General features: G+C 42.9%; 1 protein-coding gene across 1 annotated transcript in view; it reads left to right on the forward strand.

The window, feature by feature from the left end:
• The first annotated feature begins 4,352 nt into the window (after positions 1-4,352).
• Positions 4,353-17,930, forward strand: part of KDM7A (lysine demethylase 7A) — a 62,038-nt gene continuing 48,460 nt past the window's right edge. Inside the window, exon 1 of the mRNA XM_075859815.1 lies at positions 4,353-4,472. Within this exon, the coding sequence (XP_075715930.1) occupies positions 4,372-4,472 (101 nt within the window). The 5' untranslated portion in view covers positions 4,353-4,371. The remainder of the gene's footprint in view (positions 4,473-17,930) is intronic.

Here is a 17,930-nt window from a genome sequence, read left to right on the forward strand (position 1 = left end):
CGTCACTGACCCAGCCGCGCTGGCATCATGTTCGGAGCGGCGGTCAATTTTTCTGTTAATGGCTGCACGGGTAAAACGGTAATTTACCTGCAAAATCATGTGGCCATAAAGGTTGAATTCATTAATAGCCGCACGATTTTGCAGGTAAAGGGCCGTTTTACCCTCAACAACGCGTAACCATTAACAGGCAATTTGTCAGCCGCGCCGAGCAAGGTGCCTGTGCGGCTGTTGGCCTCATGATGTCCGGGTCAGTGCCGCTCCATGTGTCCTTACCCTTATACTGTCAGTACTGATTGGACCGTGTCAGTGCGTAGGGACGGTAACGCCTAGTTGTTACTTTATTAATATATTTCCCAGAATGCTTACCGTAATGTCACAGGAATTAAAGTGAACTTGTACCTGAGAAAGGCCACAGTTTGTGTCGAGCAAACAGGCCTTCTGTGAGAAGCGCTTATCTGTTTTTGTCCCTATGACAACTCTTCCTGCCCTGTGCTCTGGCAGTGTAATCAATAGCACACTGTGTCTCATAGCAATTGGATCTATTTTCTTTTCTCACCTGCAATTAAAAAAAGCTGGATTTTTCAGTGATAACAATCAGCGGCAAGAGTCCAGGGGCAGGTAGTGTTATCTTTGGGGCAAAGAAGTCCTCACAGAAGATTAGATATAATACATTTGAAAATGCAATTTTATATAATTTGGTAGTTCTCCTTTAAATGTGACCATGATCTATAAAAAAAATAATAAGAAAAAGCGAAATGTAGATTTGTCTTTTAGGATTTTAGGAAATAAAAGTGAATTACAGTAAGATCCAAAGCAGTAAAATATAATGGTATTATAAAATCTTATTAAAATAAATATATTATAATCCTACTGAAACTACAGGAATATTAAAGCAAAGGCAGCGAATATATTTAACCCTTTACAGTGCTTGGGGACAGGTTGATTGTCCCTATGGGTAGAAGGCACTTATGACATAAGCATATATAGGTCTGGTCAGGCAATGTGTATGACATTACTTGATGGTGTTATGATTAAACAGAAAAATATCATTAAAATAATATGTTATCGTAAACTTCACACTTCCAGAAACCAATGTGCTGTCAATCTGGCAGCGTACCAGCTGGAAGAGGAGTCATGTCTGCCACAGAAGAAACAGACGTTCACCCCTACATTATATCAATCTAAGACGAAGGCAAATTCACATTGCCCGAGCATTGCCAAAGAATAAAAGTCCTTACACAGGGGTTGTAACGCAGCTTTTCTCACACTCCCCACATGTACATCTGTCTAGTTATGCAATTACTGCCCCGTATCACTTCTAAAATATTGTCCTAATGTGCGAAAGTATTTTATTAATAAACTACTGCCACCTATGGACAACAATGGAACTACTATAATACTGCTCCTATATACAAGAATATAACTACTATAATACTGCCCCTATATACAAGAATATAACTACTATAATACTGCCCCCTATATACAAGAATATAACTACTATAATACTGCCCCATATATACAAGAATATAACTACTATAATACTGCCCCCTATATACAAGAATATAACTACTATAATACTGCCCCCTATATACAAGAATATAACTACTATAATACTGCCCCTATATACAAGAATATGACTATTATAATACTGCCCCTATATACAAGAATATAACTACTATAATACTGCCCCTATGTACAAGAATATAACTTCTATAATACTGCCCCCTATATACAAGAATATAACTACTATAATACTGCCCCCTATATACAAGAATATAATTACTATAATACTGCTCCTATATACAAGAATATAACTACTATAATACTGCCCCCTATATACAAGAATATAACTACTATAATACTGCCCCCTATATACAAGAATATAACTACTATAATATTGCCTCCTATGTACAAGAATATAACTACTGTAATACTGCCCCCTATATACAAGAATATAACTACTATAATACTGCCCCTATATACAAGAATATAACTACTATAATACTGCCCCCTATATACAAGAATAGAACTACTATAATACTGCCCCTATATACAAGAATATAACTACTATAATACTGCCCCCTATATACAAGAATATAACTACTATAATACTGCCCCCTATGTACAAGAATATAACTACTATAATACTGCCCCCTATGTACAAGAATATAACTACTATAATACTGCCCCTATATACAAGAATATAACTACTATAATACTGCTCCTATATACAAGAATATAACTACTATAATACTGCCCCCTATATACAAGAATATAACTACTATAATATTGCCCCTATATACAAGAATATAACTACTATAATACTGCCCCCTATATACAAGAATATAACTACTATAATACTGCTCCTATATACAAGAATATAACTACTATAATACTGCTCCTATATACAAGAATATAACTACTATAATACTGCCTCCTATATACAAGAATATAACTACTATAATACTGCTCCCTATATATAAGAATATAACTACTATAATACTGCCCCCCTATATATAAGAATATAACTACTATAATACTGCTCCTATATACAAGAATATAACTACTATAATACTGCCTCTATATACAAGAATATAACTACTATAATACTGCCCCCTATATACAAGAATATAACCACTATAATACTGCCCCCTATATACAAGAATATAACTACTATAATACTGCTCCCTATATACAAGAATATAACTACTATAATACTGCTCCATATGTACAAGAATATAACTACTATAATACTGCTACCTATATACAAGAATATAACCACTATAATACTGCCCCCTATATACAAGAATATAACTACTATAATACTGCCCCCTATATACAAGAATATAACTACTATAATACTGCCCCCTATATACAAGAATATAACTACTATAATACTGCTCCCTATATACAAGAATATAACTACTATAATACTGCTCCATATGTACAAGAATATAACTACTATAATACTGCCTCCTATATACAAGAATATAACTACTATAATACTGCCCCCTATATACAAGAATAGAACTACTATAATACTGCTCCTATATACAAGAATATAACTACTATAATACTGCCCCCTATATACAAGAATATAACTACTATAATACTGCCCCAATATACAAGAATATAACTACTATAAGGGTATGTTCACACGGCCTAATTACGGACGTAATTCGGGCGTTTTTGCCCCGAATTACGTCTGAAAATAGCGCCTCAATAGCGCTGACAAACATCTGCCCATTGAAAGCAATGGGCAGACGTTTGTCTGTTCACACGAGGCGTATATTTACGCGCCGCTGTCAAATGACGGCGCGTAAATAGACGCCCGCGTCAAAGAAGTGACCTGTCACTTCTTTGGCCGTAATTGGAGCCGCTATTCATTGACTCCAATGAATAGCAGCGCTAATTACGGCCGTAATTGACGCGGCGTTCAAGCGCCTGCACATGCCGGTACGGCTGAAATTACGGGGATGTTTTCAGGCTGAAACATCCCCGTAATTTCAGCCGTTACGGACCCCCGCCGTGTGAACATACCCTTATACTGCCCCTATATATAAGAATATAACTACTATAATACTGCCCCCTATATACAAGAATATAACTACTATAATACTGCCCCTATATACAAGAATATAACTACTATAATACTGCCCCCTATATACAAGAATATAACTACTATAATACTGCTCCTATATACAAGAATATAACTACTATAATGCTGCCCCCTATATACAAGAATATAACTACTATAATACTGCTCCTATATACAAGAATATATCTACTATAATACTGCCTCCTATATACAAGAATATAACTACTATAATACTGCTCCTATATACAAGAATATAACTACTATAATACTGCTACTATATACAAAAATATAACTACTATAATACTGCCCCCTATATATAAGAATATAACTACTATAATACTGCCCCTAGAGTCGGACACTTTGGGTTACTATTAATGTGGGTAATGTAGCCGATACTGTTATGGGGGCTGTGGCTTCACTGATGGGGCACTAGCCAGGAATGTGATCATTTTCTGTAACTTCACTACATTGTTTTCATAATTACTGGTACCTATTCCTTTAAGTGAAGATGTCATTAGTCTCGGCAATTTCCGGCATGTTTCGTCTCCTTTCGTCAATCCGAGGTGATGCCTTCTCGGCTATTGCTTTGAGGCTGGCGACTGACCACGCCCCCTACTCTACAGCTCGCCCAACCAGAATGCAGGAACTAGGGCAGAGTGTGTGTATGTACCGAGAAGAGAGGGGGAGCGGGGGCAGTTGACACATGCGCAGTTCTTCCCTCCCCCGCTCCGTGCTGTGTGTGTGATGTCTGGGCTTGAGAGTGGATTTTAAAGATGGCCGGAGCGGCTCCCGTCTACTGTGTCTGCCGGCAGCCGTACGATGTGAGCCGGTTCATGATCGAATGCGACATCTGCAAGGACTGGTTCCATAGCAGGTATGGGGGCGCCTGTGGAACTGTGGGGGGATCTGAGCCTGTTGTGAGCTGAGGGGACGGCTGGGACAGGGAGGATAATAACAATAAGGTGGTCTCTGAGCTAATGAGAAGTCAGGGCCCAGGCTGGCAGCGGGCACACTGAGACAACCCGACTACATGTGGGCACTGACTACATGAGAGATGTCTATGCTGAAGATTTGGGGGTACAAGAAGCCATGAAACTATCCAGAGTCCCCTAAAACCATGTCACCCCAAAAGTAACTGCATTATAATGCTGAGATTGTTCAGTAGTAGTAAAAGTCATGACATTTGTTTTTATTTCCAGGTAGCCCTAAAAGTATTGTCCTGTGTCTTTATACTGCTCCCCAAAAGTGTCATGTCTACGATTGTGTCCCCCAGTCAGTGTGCTCTCCAAAGTAGTACGCTGTCTAGTTTATAGGGACCCCAAAAAGTTATTGATACCCCCCAAGTAGTGACCTGCGGCCCCCAAAAAGGTCACATTACTGGTGCCCTCAAAAAGTAGCAACTGCTTAAGGTTTTTGGGTCCCCCAACTATTGACATGTGGACCTATCAAGTCTCCCCTAAAATGACAAGGTGCCCCCCAAAAGTAGTGACCGCTATAAGATCCAGCCCCACTTCTCACCTGTATGTGATCTAGATGACCCATTTCTATGCTATAATGAAGAGATGTTATCGGTTGGGGGGCTTAGGGGACCCCTTAAAGTTTGGGTGACTACTTGGCTGTCAGTAATGAGAAGTTGTGAGTGCAGGAGTCGTTACAATGTGACGGCTCCCTGTATGACACGTGCGATGTGACCTTTTATATGACATGTTCTTATTATACTGTGACATCTATAAGATCCGATCTGTGATCGCTTTACTCCACACCCGCCGATATTCCGGTAGACAATGGATCGGTACAACCCGGGTGCACTTGTTTCCTTGTCTGTTATGTAATAAGTTGTGATCACCTTAGAAATGACAGATGGGAACTTTACGGACGATGATCGGGATAGGACTGCACGTCAAACGGGTGGTCTTTAACGTCCCATGTGGGACTGAGTGGCCGGAGCTGAGATCTCGCCTATAGACACACGTGTGTCCGGCCGGTTTATGGTCCTTTAAACAAAGGAAGTAGTTAGTGATCTGTCCCTGTTGTCCCTGCTGTCCGGGTTTCCCTTGGTTATTGCGGCAGCCGGTTGCGTGTCTCTTTATTGTGCGGCTTGTTTTGCTCCGCTCCGCTTTCAGCTTTGTTTTCAGGCATCAGGCCGGGGGTATTTGCTCAGACGCCGGGGGAGGAGGAGGTTGTGATTGTAATGGGAGCCGCTGATTGACAGCATGGCTGTGAGGACATTTAAACAAAACAGAGTGCACTCTGCTGCCCCCGGTGTTTGTAAGCGTCATTGCAGGCCGCTGTGACAATACTGTTGTTGTGGCCTTTTCCTTGGTGTTTGGCTGCTGCCTGTGTCCTGGTGTGTTTTGTTTTGAGCATGAGAAGAATCTGATGTTTCGCAATAAAGAGACACGATTTCTCCACATGGGTTTCTCTATATTTTTTTGTTTTCGCTGTTGGATTATAGACCAGGTTTATACCGATGATTGTGCGGGGCAGGGTCTGGGCGGCTTTGCCTGATCTTAGTTGGATGTTATGACTTTCACTCCACTCCCTGGTAAAGTGACTGTTGTCCTATGGTGGTGGGACTTTGATCTGCTGCCAGACTCCACTTAGGCAGCAGAATGTAAGGGTTAAGGCTAACGTGACGTGCAGGTTGAGAGGGCTTGACAGTGGCATTCAAGGGTTATTGCAATGGATGAACATCTTGCAAAGGTTTTGGCAGTGGTGACAGGGGTCTTTGTAAGAATTGCCAGGGTCACTTGCCAGGGTTCCCAGCGGGGGCCTGTGTCGGGGGTTCCCAACGGGGGCCTGTGTCGGGGGTTCCCAGCGTACTCCTGCCAGGGTTCAGATGTTGGAAGAAATTTCCATTGACATTCCCGACTTTTGTGCTACTTTTCACATTGCCTTTCGCTCGTATCTCATCTCCGTTCTTTGCTGCGGAGGTCGTCGTCTCCGGTTCTACAACGCTCATCCGGCGCTTCCTCTCGTGTTTTTCCTTTTTTTTTGTAGATATTGTAATTTATTCGTTTATGACCGAGCCTGGTAGCAAATTGAGCAGCGTACGCAGCGGCGCTCTGACAGCAGAATCGCTCTGGTGTGACGGGAAGTTTCTTGTGATTTCAGATGTGATGTTGACTCTGCTCCGATCCTTGGCAGGGACTGAGGCAGTGCTTATGATTTAAGACTAAAAAAGTGGATTTTGATGAGAACGCTTTATGGGGCAGTGCCAGGGACACTAATGATAGACGTCTGGACCGTATCGTATATCCTCAGGCCTATAATATTTCCACCACATTGCTAATTTAATGGGAATTTTTGGATGCCTTCTAGGTGGCAATGCCTGGTGTTACCCTCTCTGAGGGCCAAGCCAATTTAAATGGGTTATCCCATCTGTACAACCCCTAATGTAAGTGAGGACTCACTAATGATCGTCTGATCGCTGCAGGTCCAGCAGCTTTAGTCCCCATTCAGATGGCTGCAATGTGGGCGCATTTTAGCCTCTCTGATAAGTTCCCGGGACTTGTAGCCATCTCAATGAGGCCTAAACCCCAGGCGCTTAACTATTACCACCAGGGGGCGCTGTGGCTGTCGTGTTACATGGTGGCAATGAGCCACTCTTTGCTAATGGTATGGACCCCCCCTCTGATGTCCATATGCCTTAATAAGCTGCAGCCGTTTGCCACCAGGACTCCAATTTGGAAGCCGACTTTGCGAAACGACTGTAAAATAGCGCCCTTTATATCGTCTCCAACCTGCAGATTTCTAGCTGCAAAACTACAACTCCCAGCATTCCCTCATACCCGTAGACCGCATTGGATTTGTGTGAATTTGCTCAGGGTAGAGATCAGTGACAACCGCTGAGGGAGCTGCGCTGGCGGCCATATTGGTGGTCAATATAACTAAGAAACATTGGAAAATTGTCCGACTCAAGGACTTATATGTTCCGCAGACTCTTTTTATTGCATTGACTTTGTGCCTCATCACTATCACAGGGAAAGTTGTTCTTCCCTATGATACCCCCCTCCTCCTCCCTGCCGTACCCTGTGCGCCTGTTTTTGGGGCTGACTGGTCGCCCTGCGTATCCATGAAGGTTTTGTTATCGTCGTTTTGTGTGTTGAAGAGATAAAGGGCTTCCTTTTGATCTCGCAGAAGGGGATAATCCGGCATCAGTTGATCCGTGGAATTACAGTAGCTTTCTATTGTCCATTAAAAAAAAATAAAAAATCACAGTAAAACCTCAATCTCCAAATTTAGTGTGGATTGTCCTGTGGCCGAGATAATACAACTCAGGCTATAAAGATGTTTTGTGGAAGTCACTTTAAATATGACACTTTGGCCCATTATAGATCAACACCAGTTTATAGATAATATATAGAATTATGCTTCATAAAAAGTGTGGTCACTGTGTACATACATTACATTACATCACTTATCCTGTACTGATCCTGAGTTACATCCTGTATTATACTCCAGAGCTGCACTCACTATTCTGCTGGTGGGGTCACTGTGTACATACATTACATTACATCACTTATCCTGTACTGATCCTGAGTTACATCCTGTATTATACTCCAGAGCTGCACTCACTATTCTGCTGGTGGAGTCACTGTGTACATACATTACATTACTAATCCTGTACTGATCCTGAGTTGCATCCTGTATTATACTCCAGAGCTGCACTCACTATTCTGCTAGTGGAGTCACTGTGTACATACATTACTTATCCTGCACTGATCTTGAGTTACATCCTGTATTATACTCCAGAGCTGCACTCACTATTCTGCTGGTGGAGTCACTGTGTACATACATTACATTACTTATCCTGTACTGATCCTGAGTTACATCCTGTATTATACTCCAGAGCTGCACTCACTATTCCGCTGGTGTAGTCACTGTGTACATACATTACTTATCCTGTACTGATCCTGAGTTACATCCTGTATTATACTCCAGAGCATCACTCACTTTACACCGGGCAATGTACAGTAATTTAATATAGGAAAATTTTTCCCTATGAATTATAGGATCTCCGCTTCACTGTTCGGAGTATGTCTGACTACCAGTTTGTTGACTGATTCCAGCGGCAACCAACAGAATTGCGAATGCAGCTCTGGGGTGTGATGATTGTTTGCTACATTCAGATGCATAGGTTTTGTGCGATGGAGATGACCAGTGGAGTTGAGACACAGTAAAATGCACTTGGGGCCTCTACTTCCGGTGCAAGGATCATGGGCCATATGGGGGCCGTGTATGAGATTGTTTAGTGTCTGTGACCGCCGGCTATTGAGCTTCAAACGGGGTCGGTATAACTAAATGTAGATTTTCCAATATCCTGCAAACTGTTTTTGCAAGTAGAAAAGGTTTTTGTTTTTTTTGTCCGTCACAGCCCGATGAGACGAGCCCCTTAATATTTACCTGTACGTGGATTAGAACTGGAGTGGTGATCCCACCAATGGTGCAGCGTTGCTAATCAGCGAGTCTCATGTGCGGCGGTTGCCGTGTGTGTATCCGCATTGATTGTCTGTGTAAACGACACTCAGAATCAATTGCTGTGTAAATATTTAGCGCGCTCGCAAAATGACATCTCGCAGCAGTTGTGCTTTTACATAATGTCCCACCTGCTGCCTCAGTTATTATTTTTTATATTTTTTTTTTTTATTTTATTTTTTTTACCCTTTGCAGATTCACGATGAGGTGCCTTGTTAGCAATTTTTTTTAATCCTTTGCTTAAGCGAGTGTTTAATTTCTGTTGATTGGTGTCAGGATTGAAGTGCAGGATCATTTGAAGACGTTTCGTTACATAGTGCAAGTAACACGGACACTCTCTTGGAATACGCTGGGTGAATGGGGCCGTATGGATACTGTACGTTCTGTGCACACGACGGGAGCTTTCCCAGCACATATGTCGAACGTAGGGCTCTGACGTAATGTGAACGGAGCCGTAGAGTGGTGTACAGTCAGGAGCAGACATATTACTGGCCAGTTTGGCTACTCCAGAAGAGCGGCAAGGAGAACTCCATAGACCTCAATACAAAGAAACCCTAAGGGTAGGAACACATACGGCGTGTTCTGGGCGGATACACTGCGTCAAACTTCACAGCGTATCCGCGCTGAACGCTGCAGGGAATGCTGTCCGAAAAATCTCACCACACTACCATATAGCAGCGGAGAAAAAATAAAAAAAAAAGTTAGTACTTTCCCCCTCCCTCTTCTCTGCTCGCAGTCCGGCCTCCAGGGATGTGCAGGTCATGTGACTGCTGCAGCCTGTGATTGTGACTGCATCAGTCACATGGGATGAAACGTCATCCCAGGAGGCCGGACTGGAGAAGAAGCCGGAAACTCTGGGTAAGTATAACTTTACTATTTTTTTATTTTTTTTTCCCTACTTGCGATCTTTGCGACGGAATCGCTGTGATATCGCCGCAAATGTCGCAACACACACCACTTTGTTGCGGGTTTAAGCACCCCATTGAATTTAATGGGAAAACCCACAACAGAAGAGCTGCGATTCCGCAGCATTAGTTGACATGCTGCGGTTGAAGAAACCGCACTGCTGGTCAATTTATGTCTGTTTTGTTTTTTTGGGCGGAATTTGTTGAAATCTCACCCACACTGCTGCTACTGTAATACGCTGCGGTTTTTCCGTTGCAGGAAATCCACAGTTTTTTTTTTTAGTTTTTTTTTTGCAACGGGTGATGAGACCTGCGCCAGACTGACGTCAGACCTCCAGTTGTCAGGTTGCACAGTACTGCAGCTTGCTGCTACTAGTGCACCAGAGATCCTGTACATCATGAGGAATGGGCCTAACCCTGGCTTTCAAGCTCATCTCCATGTGGGCTATGTTTCCATCGTCTTTTGGTTCCTCCAGTGCAGTAATCTCAATCTCCATGCTTTCTGCAGTTCTCCAGGATATTAAAAGCATGTACTAAAGTACTCTGGTACAGAAGCGGGCTGCACAATGCCAGGAGGGAGGCAGCAAAGGATCACCTAGAACTTTGTTTCTAGCGCCTAACTTTTTGGGTTGATATCTGAGGAATTTTTTGCCACTAAAAAAGTACAATTGGATCTTGGGACCACCGTACTTTGTCCATACCTGCTCAGTTGGTTTGTTGTCTAGCATCGGACTGCGGTTTATTGGACTTACCAGCGGGGATGATTCTGAGCACCGCACTCCTTCTATACAGAACATGTACCATCAATTTTTCATTTAGTTGTAATGTGTTATTGTGCACACCGGACATGTTATCAATACGATCTAACAGGTTATCTGTGAATTGACCTAAAAGAAATAGACCCTAGTGGCAAGTGGTTTGGGTTGTCTTCTTTCTGCTGGGGATTTGGGGCTCGGTTTTTAGGGACCCATTATTGTTTCGGAATCGAGGACCCATTGGAGAATCCTCTGGAGGGCCAGTCCAATCCCGTGTCTGACTATTGCAATACTGTACACTGTATCCAAAGTTTGTCACCTTCTACAGGAGATCGCCATTGGCATACCAACCCCAAAAGGTTTTCTCTTGGCCTTGGTTGGTGTTGGTGGTAGGAGTAGGAGCTCCTGAGTAAGGCCCTATGCACACGACCGTAGAATTCATCCGTGATTATGGACCCATTCATTTCTATTGACCACGGACACCTTCCCTTCCCTCTTTCTTCCATCCCTTTGTTGAACTTGATGGACATATGTCTTTTTTTTTTCAACCGTACCAACTGTGTAACCTTCCCGTATATTCACGGACCAGAATAGGGCGTGCATTGAGTTTCTCGCAACGGACACACGCTCTGTCGAAAAAAAAAAAACAACGGATGTTTGGATAGTCCAAGGGACTTGTATGGGTCAGTGCGCTACCTGTTTTTAAAACGGACAAGAAATACATAGGTGTGAATAAGGCCTAATATAGTCACGACCATCCGCAGAATCCGTGTGTAATTGTGCTTGCGGAACGGTTTCCGATTGTTTCCTTCCATCTTTACGAGTACTTCGCCTGTTTTGGCTTCGGAGCAGAGAACAGATTAGATTGTTCCACTTCACAGTCCCTCGTGGAAACTATTAGTGGTAGAGAGCTTGACGGAGTCGGAACAAGACGTACTTGGCGAATGACTTGCACAATTGGTCGAGGCTTTAGGTCTGTGACTCCTGCTGATCGCCAACTTTTGGTCAAGGTATGTTTTATTGGCAATAGTCCCAGGTGCGTGACGGTACCCCCCCCCCCCCCCCACCCAATGCCGGCAGCTCGTCGCTTGGCCTCTCGAGTATCTCGCAGCGAGTTGATGAAGTAATTAATTTTTATTTTACGTTCAATCCCGTGTCACTCGGTGGAGAAAGACGGTGGAGAAGCTGGACTGTGTCAGAGCTTTTGTCTGCGTGACGGATATGATTTGCCATATTGTAAACTCTCCTATTGGGGAATGTTCACATTTTTGGTTTCTTGATCATCCTTATTTACGGTAAAAAATAAAAAAGTTTCGTGTCGTTTTTTATTTTATTTTTCTATTTTATTTTTTTATTCTTTTTGGTTAATATTGTATAGAGTAGTCCCAGGGTCAATCTTCTTATAAAGACCGTACGTTACTTACATGTATAATTTCGCTTGGCTCACATGAATACGTTTTGTCCTCGTGGAGACTTTACGGCTCTTCACCCCCGCTCCACGCTGCCAAGCCGCCCGTACGACCCATTGTAATATAATCCTCCACGCTTTGTTCATGTGTAGCTCAGGATAGGATCCCGGCACCTTGGGGAGGACACGGCACATTCGGCCATGGCCAAGCCTGACTTCCTTAAGGAAAAAAATTAAAAATCTGCTCCTGAAATCTACAATATTTTGTCCACCCCATAATATATATTTACGCTAGAAAACACCGCACCAGACGTGTAAAACCATGGGGAATTCCCGTGTATTGTAGTGATCTGAGTGTTTTGCAGCGTTTTTGTTTGTGTTATGTGAACCTGGTTTTACTTTACAGCTAGATGGCAATTTTTATTATCCCCTCACTTTTCAGGGTTCATTGGTGCCTAATGAAAGTGACTGCGCAAGGACTTTGGCTACGTTCACACTTGCGTGCTGGTTCCCGTTTACGACTACGCATTGCCGGATCCGTTGTAAGATGGATACTAATGGTGCCTGACGGGCTCTATTGATGTACAATAGGTTTTGTTGTCGTGCCCTCGATTTTATTTTTATTTATTTTTTCTGGAAAAATAGAGCTGCATCCAGCGTTCGTTTTCCTGTCTGACGGAACTTCCGACGGATTTGCAGTACAAGTTGTTTCAGGCTGGGTTCACATGGTGCGCTTTTGTTGCACTTTTTTTTGTATGCTTTTTTTTTTTTCTTGAGTTTGGTTGATGAGCTCTCATTAAGGACATGGGAGTCTTTCTAAAAAAAAACAAACACGCATTCTAAAAACCCAACAAAACGCACCATGTGATCCCAGCCTTTGGTTATGTGCACACTACGTTTTCTGCCAAGCAGAAAAATCTGCCTCAGAATTTCCTTCAGGATTTTTGAGTCTGATTTAGGGCGAGTTCACACTGAGTTTTTTTGACGCGGAAAAAGCGCCAAAAAACGGCCAAAAATGCTTCCCATTGATTTCAATGGGAGGCGTTTTTTCCCGCGAGTGGAAAAACCGTCTCGCGGGAAAAAGGGACATGCCCTAACTTTGGCAAAAAACGCCGCGAAAATCGGCGTGTAGGCAGAGCAAAATCTGCCTCAAAATTCCAAACGGAATTTTGAGGCAGATTTTCCTCCTGCAAAAAACTCAGTGTGAACCCGGCCTTAGGCTATGTTCACACGGGGTAATTTGCAGAGTTTTTTGACGCGGAAACCGCGTCGCAAAACTCGGCAAAAACGGCCCGAGAACGCCTCCCATTGATTTCAATGGGAGGCGTCGGCGTCTTTTTCCCGCGAAGCAGTAAAACTGCCTCGCGGGAAAAAGACGCGACATGCCCTATCTTCGGGCGCTTCCGCCTCTGACCTCCCATTGACTTCAATGGGAGACAGGAGAAAGCGTATTCCTCGCTGTTTTATGCCCGCGGCGCTCAATGGCCGCGGGCGAAAAACGGCGCGATAATCGGCGTGCAGGGAGAGGAATATCTGCCTCAAAGTTCCAAACGGAATTTTGAGGCAGATATTCCTCCCCCAAAATACTCCGTGTGAACATAGCCTAATAAATGCAAGCGTTTTTTGCTTTTTTGTTTTGTTTTTAGGCTTTTTGTAATTAAGCAAATGCAATAAGTGTCAAAAACCACTGCAAATGAACAGCTTTTTTTTTTTGCTTTTTTTCTGGCCCCCGTCGATTTTAATTAGAGGTTTAGAGGCAAAAACCGCTCGACGATATGGCATCACACGTTGTTTTTTTGGGTTTTTCTTTCTGCGAGTGGTCAAAAAAAATGCCTCTACCTCCTATTGAAATCAGTGGAGGAAGCGGTTTCAGCGTCCAAAATAAGCGTCAAAATACGCTGTGCGAACAGGGCCCTAGGCTACATGCACATGTTGCGGAATATGGTGCAGAAAATCTGCATCAAATCCGCAGGTAAAATCCACACCTAACAACAGTTTTTTGTTTTTTTTTAATGTTTTTGGGTGCAGTTTTATTTTGATGCGAAAATTGTTTTGTTTTTATGCTGCGGTTTTTGGTGCGTTTTCTTTAAAACGGATCGGATCACAATTTGCAAGCGGAAACGCAAGATAAATTGACATGCTGCGGATTTCCGTGCAGAAGTATCTCCAACGTGTAGATGAGATTTCTTGAAATCGACTATTACGCTGCGGATTTCTCGCTCGAAAATACGCGCTGTATATCCGCACGTAATACGCATCGTGTGCATTTGCCCTTAGGCTGCAGGGTCGCTGATGCTTCTGGTCCGGTCCATCGATCCTCTGCGTAGCACAAGTAGCGGTCCAGCTGTAGAACGCAGATGGAGTGATATATTTTTAGTACGTTTTCCCGGCAGTGCATTAATTGTCGGTAAAGTGCTCATGAATCTCCTGATAAATCTGACTGTCAGCGTGGTCATTGATCTCTGCGAATATTGCACCTTCCTTCCTATCCGCTTAGACCACAGCTGGACCCGGACCACAGTTCAGCCCTGCTGAGAACATTGACAGCCGTGTTTTGTCTACGGCTGATTTATAGCTGATGCCTTTGTGGACAAGGAGGAGAGATTTTTAACCCTTCTTAATTATTTTCCCATATTTTAGGCTCCGGATGGGCTTAAATTAAAGAGCACCTGTCTCTCCTGATGTGTCTGTTTTAGTAAATATTTGTATTCCCTGCATTGTGCCATACCTCCGGTTATTCCTCCTGGAAATGTATGAATGAATTGACAAGTGGGCGTTTTCATTCGCCTGGTCAATAGGCTGTGTTCATACACACTATACTGTCAGCACTGATTTAGACCGTGCCAGAGTATGTTGATTTACATTTCCAGGAGGAATAACAGAGGGGCGTCATAATACAGATTCTTCAGAATTGTTATTTCCTGGGGAATCCAAGTACTGATGGAGGTGTCCGGAGGCATGACAGGTCATCTTTAACACAACTTATTGAATGGTTATACCTGTGTCGACATTACCCCTATGGGTGTTAAAAAATTAGTTTGCCAGGGTGTGATTCTGTGGACAACATGTTATATTCGCGTGTACTATTGAATTATGGGGAAAAATGTAGACGTATACACTAGTCAAGAAGTCAGCATGTGAGACGTATAATCCTACTCGCTGAACCATGGATGAGGTCATCTCCGATACTTGGACAGTACAGTAATCCATGCATATTCGATGACCATAGACCCTCTTTAGCAGAAAGGGGGTCGCAGTATTCATGTCTATGGGTGACATCCGATACCTATGGTCCACACGTGGTGGGGTTTTTTTTTTTCGTCTTTTTTTTTTTTTTCCTCCATATTATTGAGCGTTATGGTTTACCTCAAGATAAGCTTATGCCAGAGCTGTCTTCATACGCTTCCTCCTCCAGTTTATGTTCTTAGAAAGAAGTGACCGCTTCCTTATAGGCTTATCTGGAGATAAACAATAGCGCTCCGATACTTTAAAAAAAACAAAACGGGTCATTATTTAGCCTGAGTCGCAGATCACAGGCACCTCAACATTGCCTATTGAAGAAAGGAAATGTCTTCGTTTTTTAGGAAAACTTCCAAAAATCCCTAACGGGCATGTGTTCTGTTTCTAGGCAGCTACCTAGCGTGTTCTGTCCGTTGCCAAGCAACAGACACAGCTAGTAGCGGGTGACCACCCCAGAGCCTCTGGTTCCCCTGGAGGACAATGTAGTCACCGGGCCATATTGATGATTTTCCACCCGCGTTTCTACCTTCGGGATAAATGACTGCGTTTCACCGTGCTAGTGAGTGGAATGGAAATCCATAGAGTGTGATATACGGAGGATGCCTGAGGGAACGCAAATGTATTCTCTCGGCTTCTTCATTTTACTGAACGGTATTGACAAGGTTTTAGCTGGCCGGACCTGTTGTGAAATATTTGTTATTGCTGCAAAGAGATCCGCACAGCATCCTGGGTAATGGCGCTTGAGACCGTTTGGTTTTACATTGTGTTACTGCCTACAAAATTGTCGTCTGATTTTCTCGGTGACAAAGTGTGACACGTAATGGATCTGGAAACCATCTCTTCTCTTCAGAGCGTCCTGTTTTGCTGTGGTGTATTCATCGTACAGTCTCTAGGAGCGTCCTGTTCTCGATGTCGGGCCGTGTGATACTATTGGCCTAGTCATCTACAACTGCTTGTTCTTCTAAAAAAAAAAAATTGCAAAAAAAATTGAATACTAGTGCTAAGAATCTGAAAGTGTGAATATCAGATACAGAATGGTTGCTAGGGACAATGCAGTGATGGTTTTATACATTTGTCATACGTTTCCAGGAGGAATAAGAGAGGAACATCACAACACCAGAGTTGCATACGCTCTAGAATTATTATCTCATTGGGAATACAAGGATTTACTATGCCAGACATGGTAGGAGAGCTTACAGGTCCTCCTTAAATGCAGTGACTCACAGGTAACGTCTTCTCTGATTTGTAGGTGTTCTTTCCTTGTCTTCTCCATCCAGTCTAGACAATTCTGACGATTTCAGAGTTTGCTGCCAAGACATGTTTAACTGCTCACTTCTGCAGCCACCCCCAGCCTCTACAGCAACACAGATAAATTTAGACCCCCCCCTGGTCCTGAGAATTGGAAAAGCAGCGATCACGCGGCAACGTTCCGCATCTCAGCCGTTGTTGTTAATCAGATTTTTCAAAGACTAAATTGTGATGGGGAATCTCTTTAATGTTTGGTAGAGCTCATTGTACTGTAGGAGCTTATGTAAGCTGTGAAGGTTCTCTCTGTTAGGACAGTCTCTTGAATGATTTTAAATGACAACCGGCAAAATTTCAATTTGCTGCTTTGGATGCGATTGGAGGAGAAAACAAGGGGCCTGCTCTTGTCCCTCAGTATACAGCAGGAGCCATCCTGAAACGTTGCAGCCCATCCGATGCCAACGTTCAATGAGCTCCATATATGAAAACTCTCAGAGAAAAAGTGGCCCTGTTGCCCGTAGCAACCAGAGTTCAACTGCTTTGGAAAAAATTAAACCTGCACTCTGGTTGCGGTTTGTGACAATTAATTTTTCTCTGACATCGATTTTTATGCGTCTCGATAGATCCGATTCAGTCTTTTGCTGAATTAGTAGCTGTTTGTGCCGTCTGCCATCATGGTAGAGGAATAATTGCCCTTGAGGGGCAGGAAAACATCCCAAACTTCTACCATGTAGAGAAAAAGTTGCACGAAGGTTATAACATCGGACCCCATGAAGGCCGGAATGAGCGCGTTCGGCAACCCAAAAACATTTTTATTCCGAATCTCTAATTGTCCTGTTGTGCATGCAGTGTTTTTTTTTTTGTTTTTTTTTATTTCAAACTTTATTTAATATTTAGTGACGATCTAAGGCAAAACAGAAGTTGTCTAATCAGATTTTTAAAAAAAAAATACATCACTAAGTAACAAGTAAAATACTCCTCACGTGACGTTACCTAGCACTACACGCTGCAGTGCAGGAGACTGGCCGCCATTTTCCGTCCTTGGCATCTGGTGACTAAGTGCTTGAGGTGCATAGTATTGGGATGAATTCCTAATACATGGCAAGGCAGTGAAAATCTATCATCTGCACTATATGACCTGAATTAGCATCTCCCTACTTAATCAGATAAACTATAATATGAAATAAAATCATATCCATACAGACAACGTGGATAATTAGAATTCTTAGGCCCTATTCACGTCCCGTTTAGGCCTTCCATCGAAGGTCTGTGTCAGGAAGGAAGACCATCGACGTGTACCT

Source organism: Rhinoderma darwinii, chromosome 3 (assembly GCF_050947455.1).
Source record: "Rhinoderma darwinii isolate aRhiDar2 chromosome 3, aRhiDar2.hap1, whole genome shotgun sequence".
Lineage (NCBI taxonomy): Eukaryota > Metazoa > Chordata > Amphibia > Anura > Rhinodermatidae > Rhinoderma > Rhinoderma darwinii.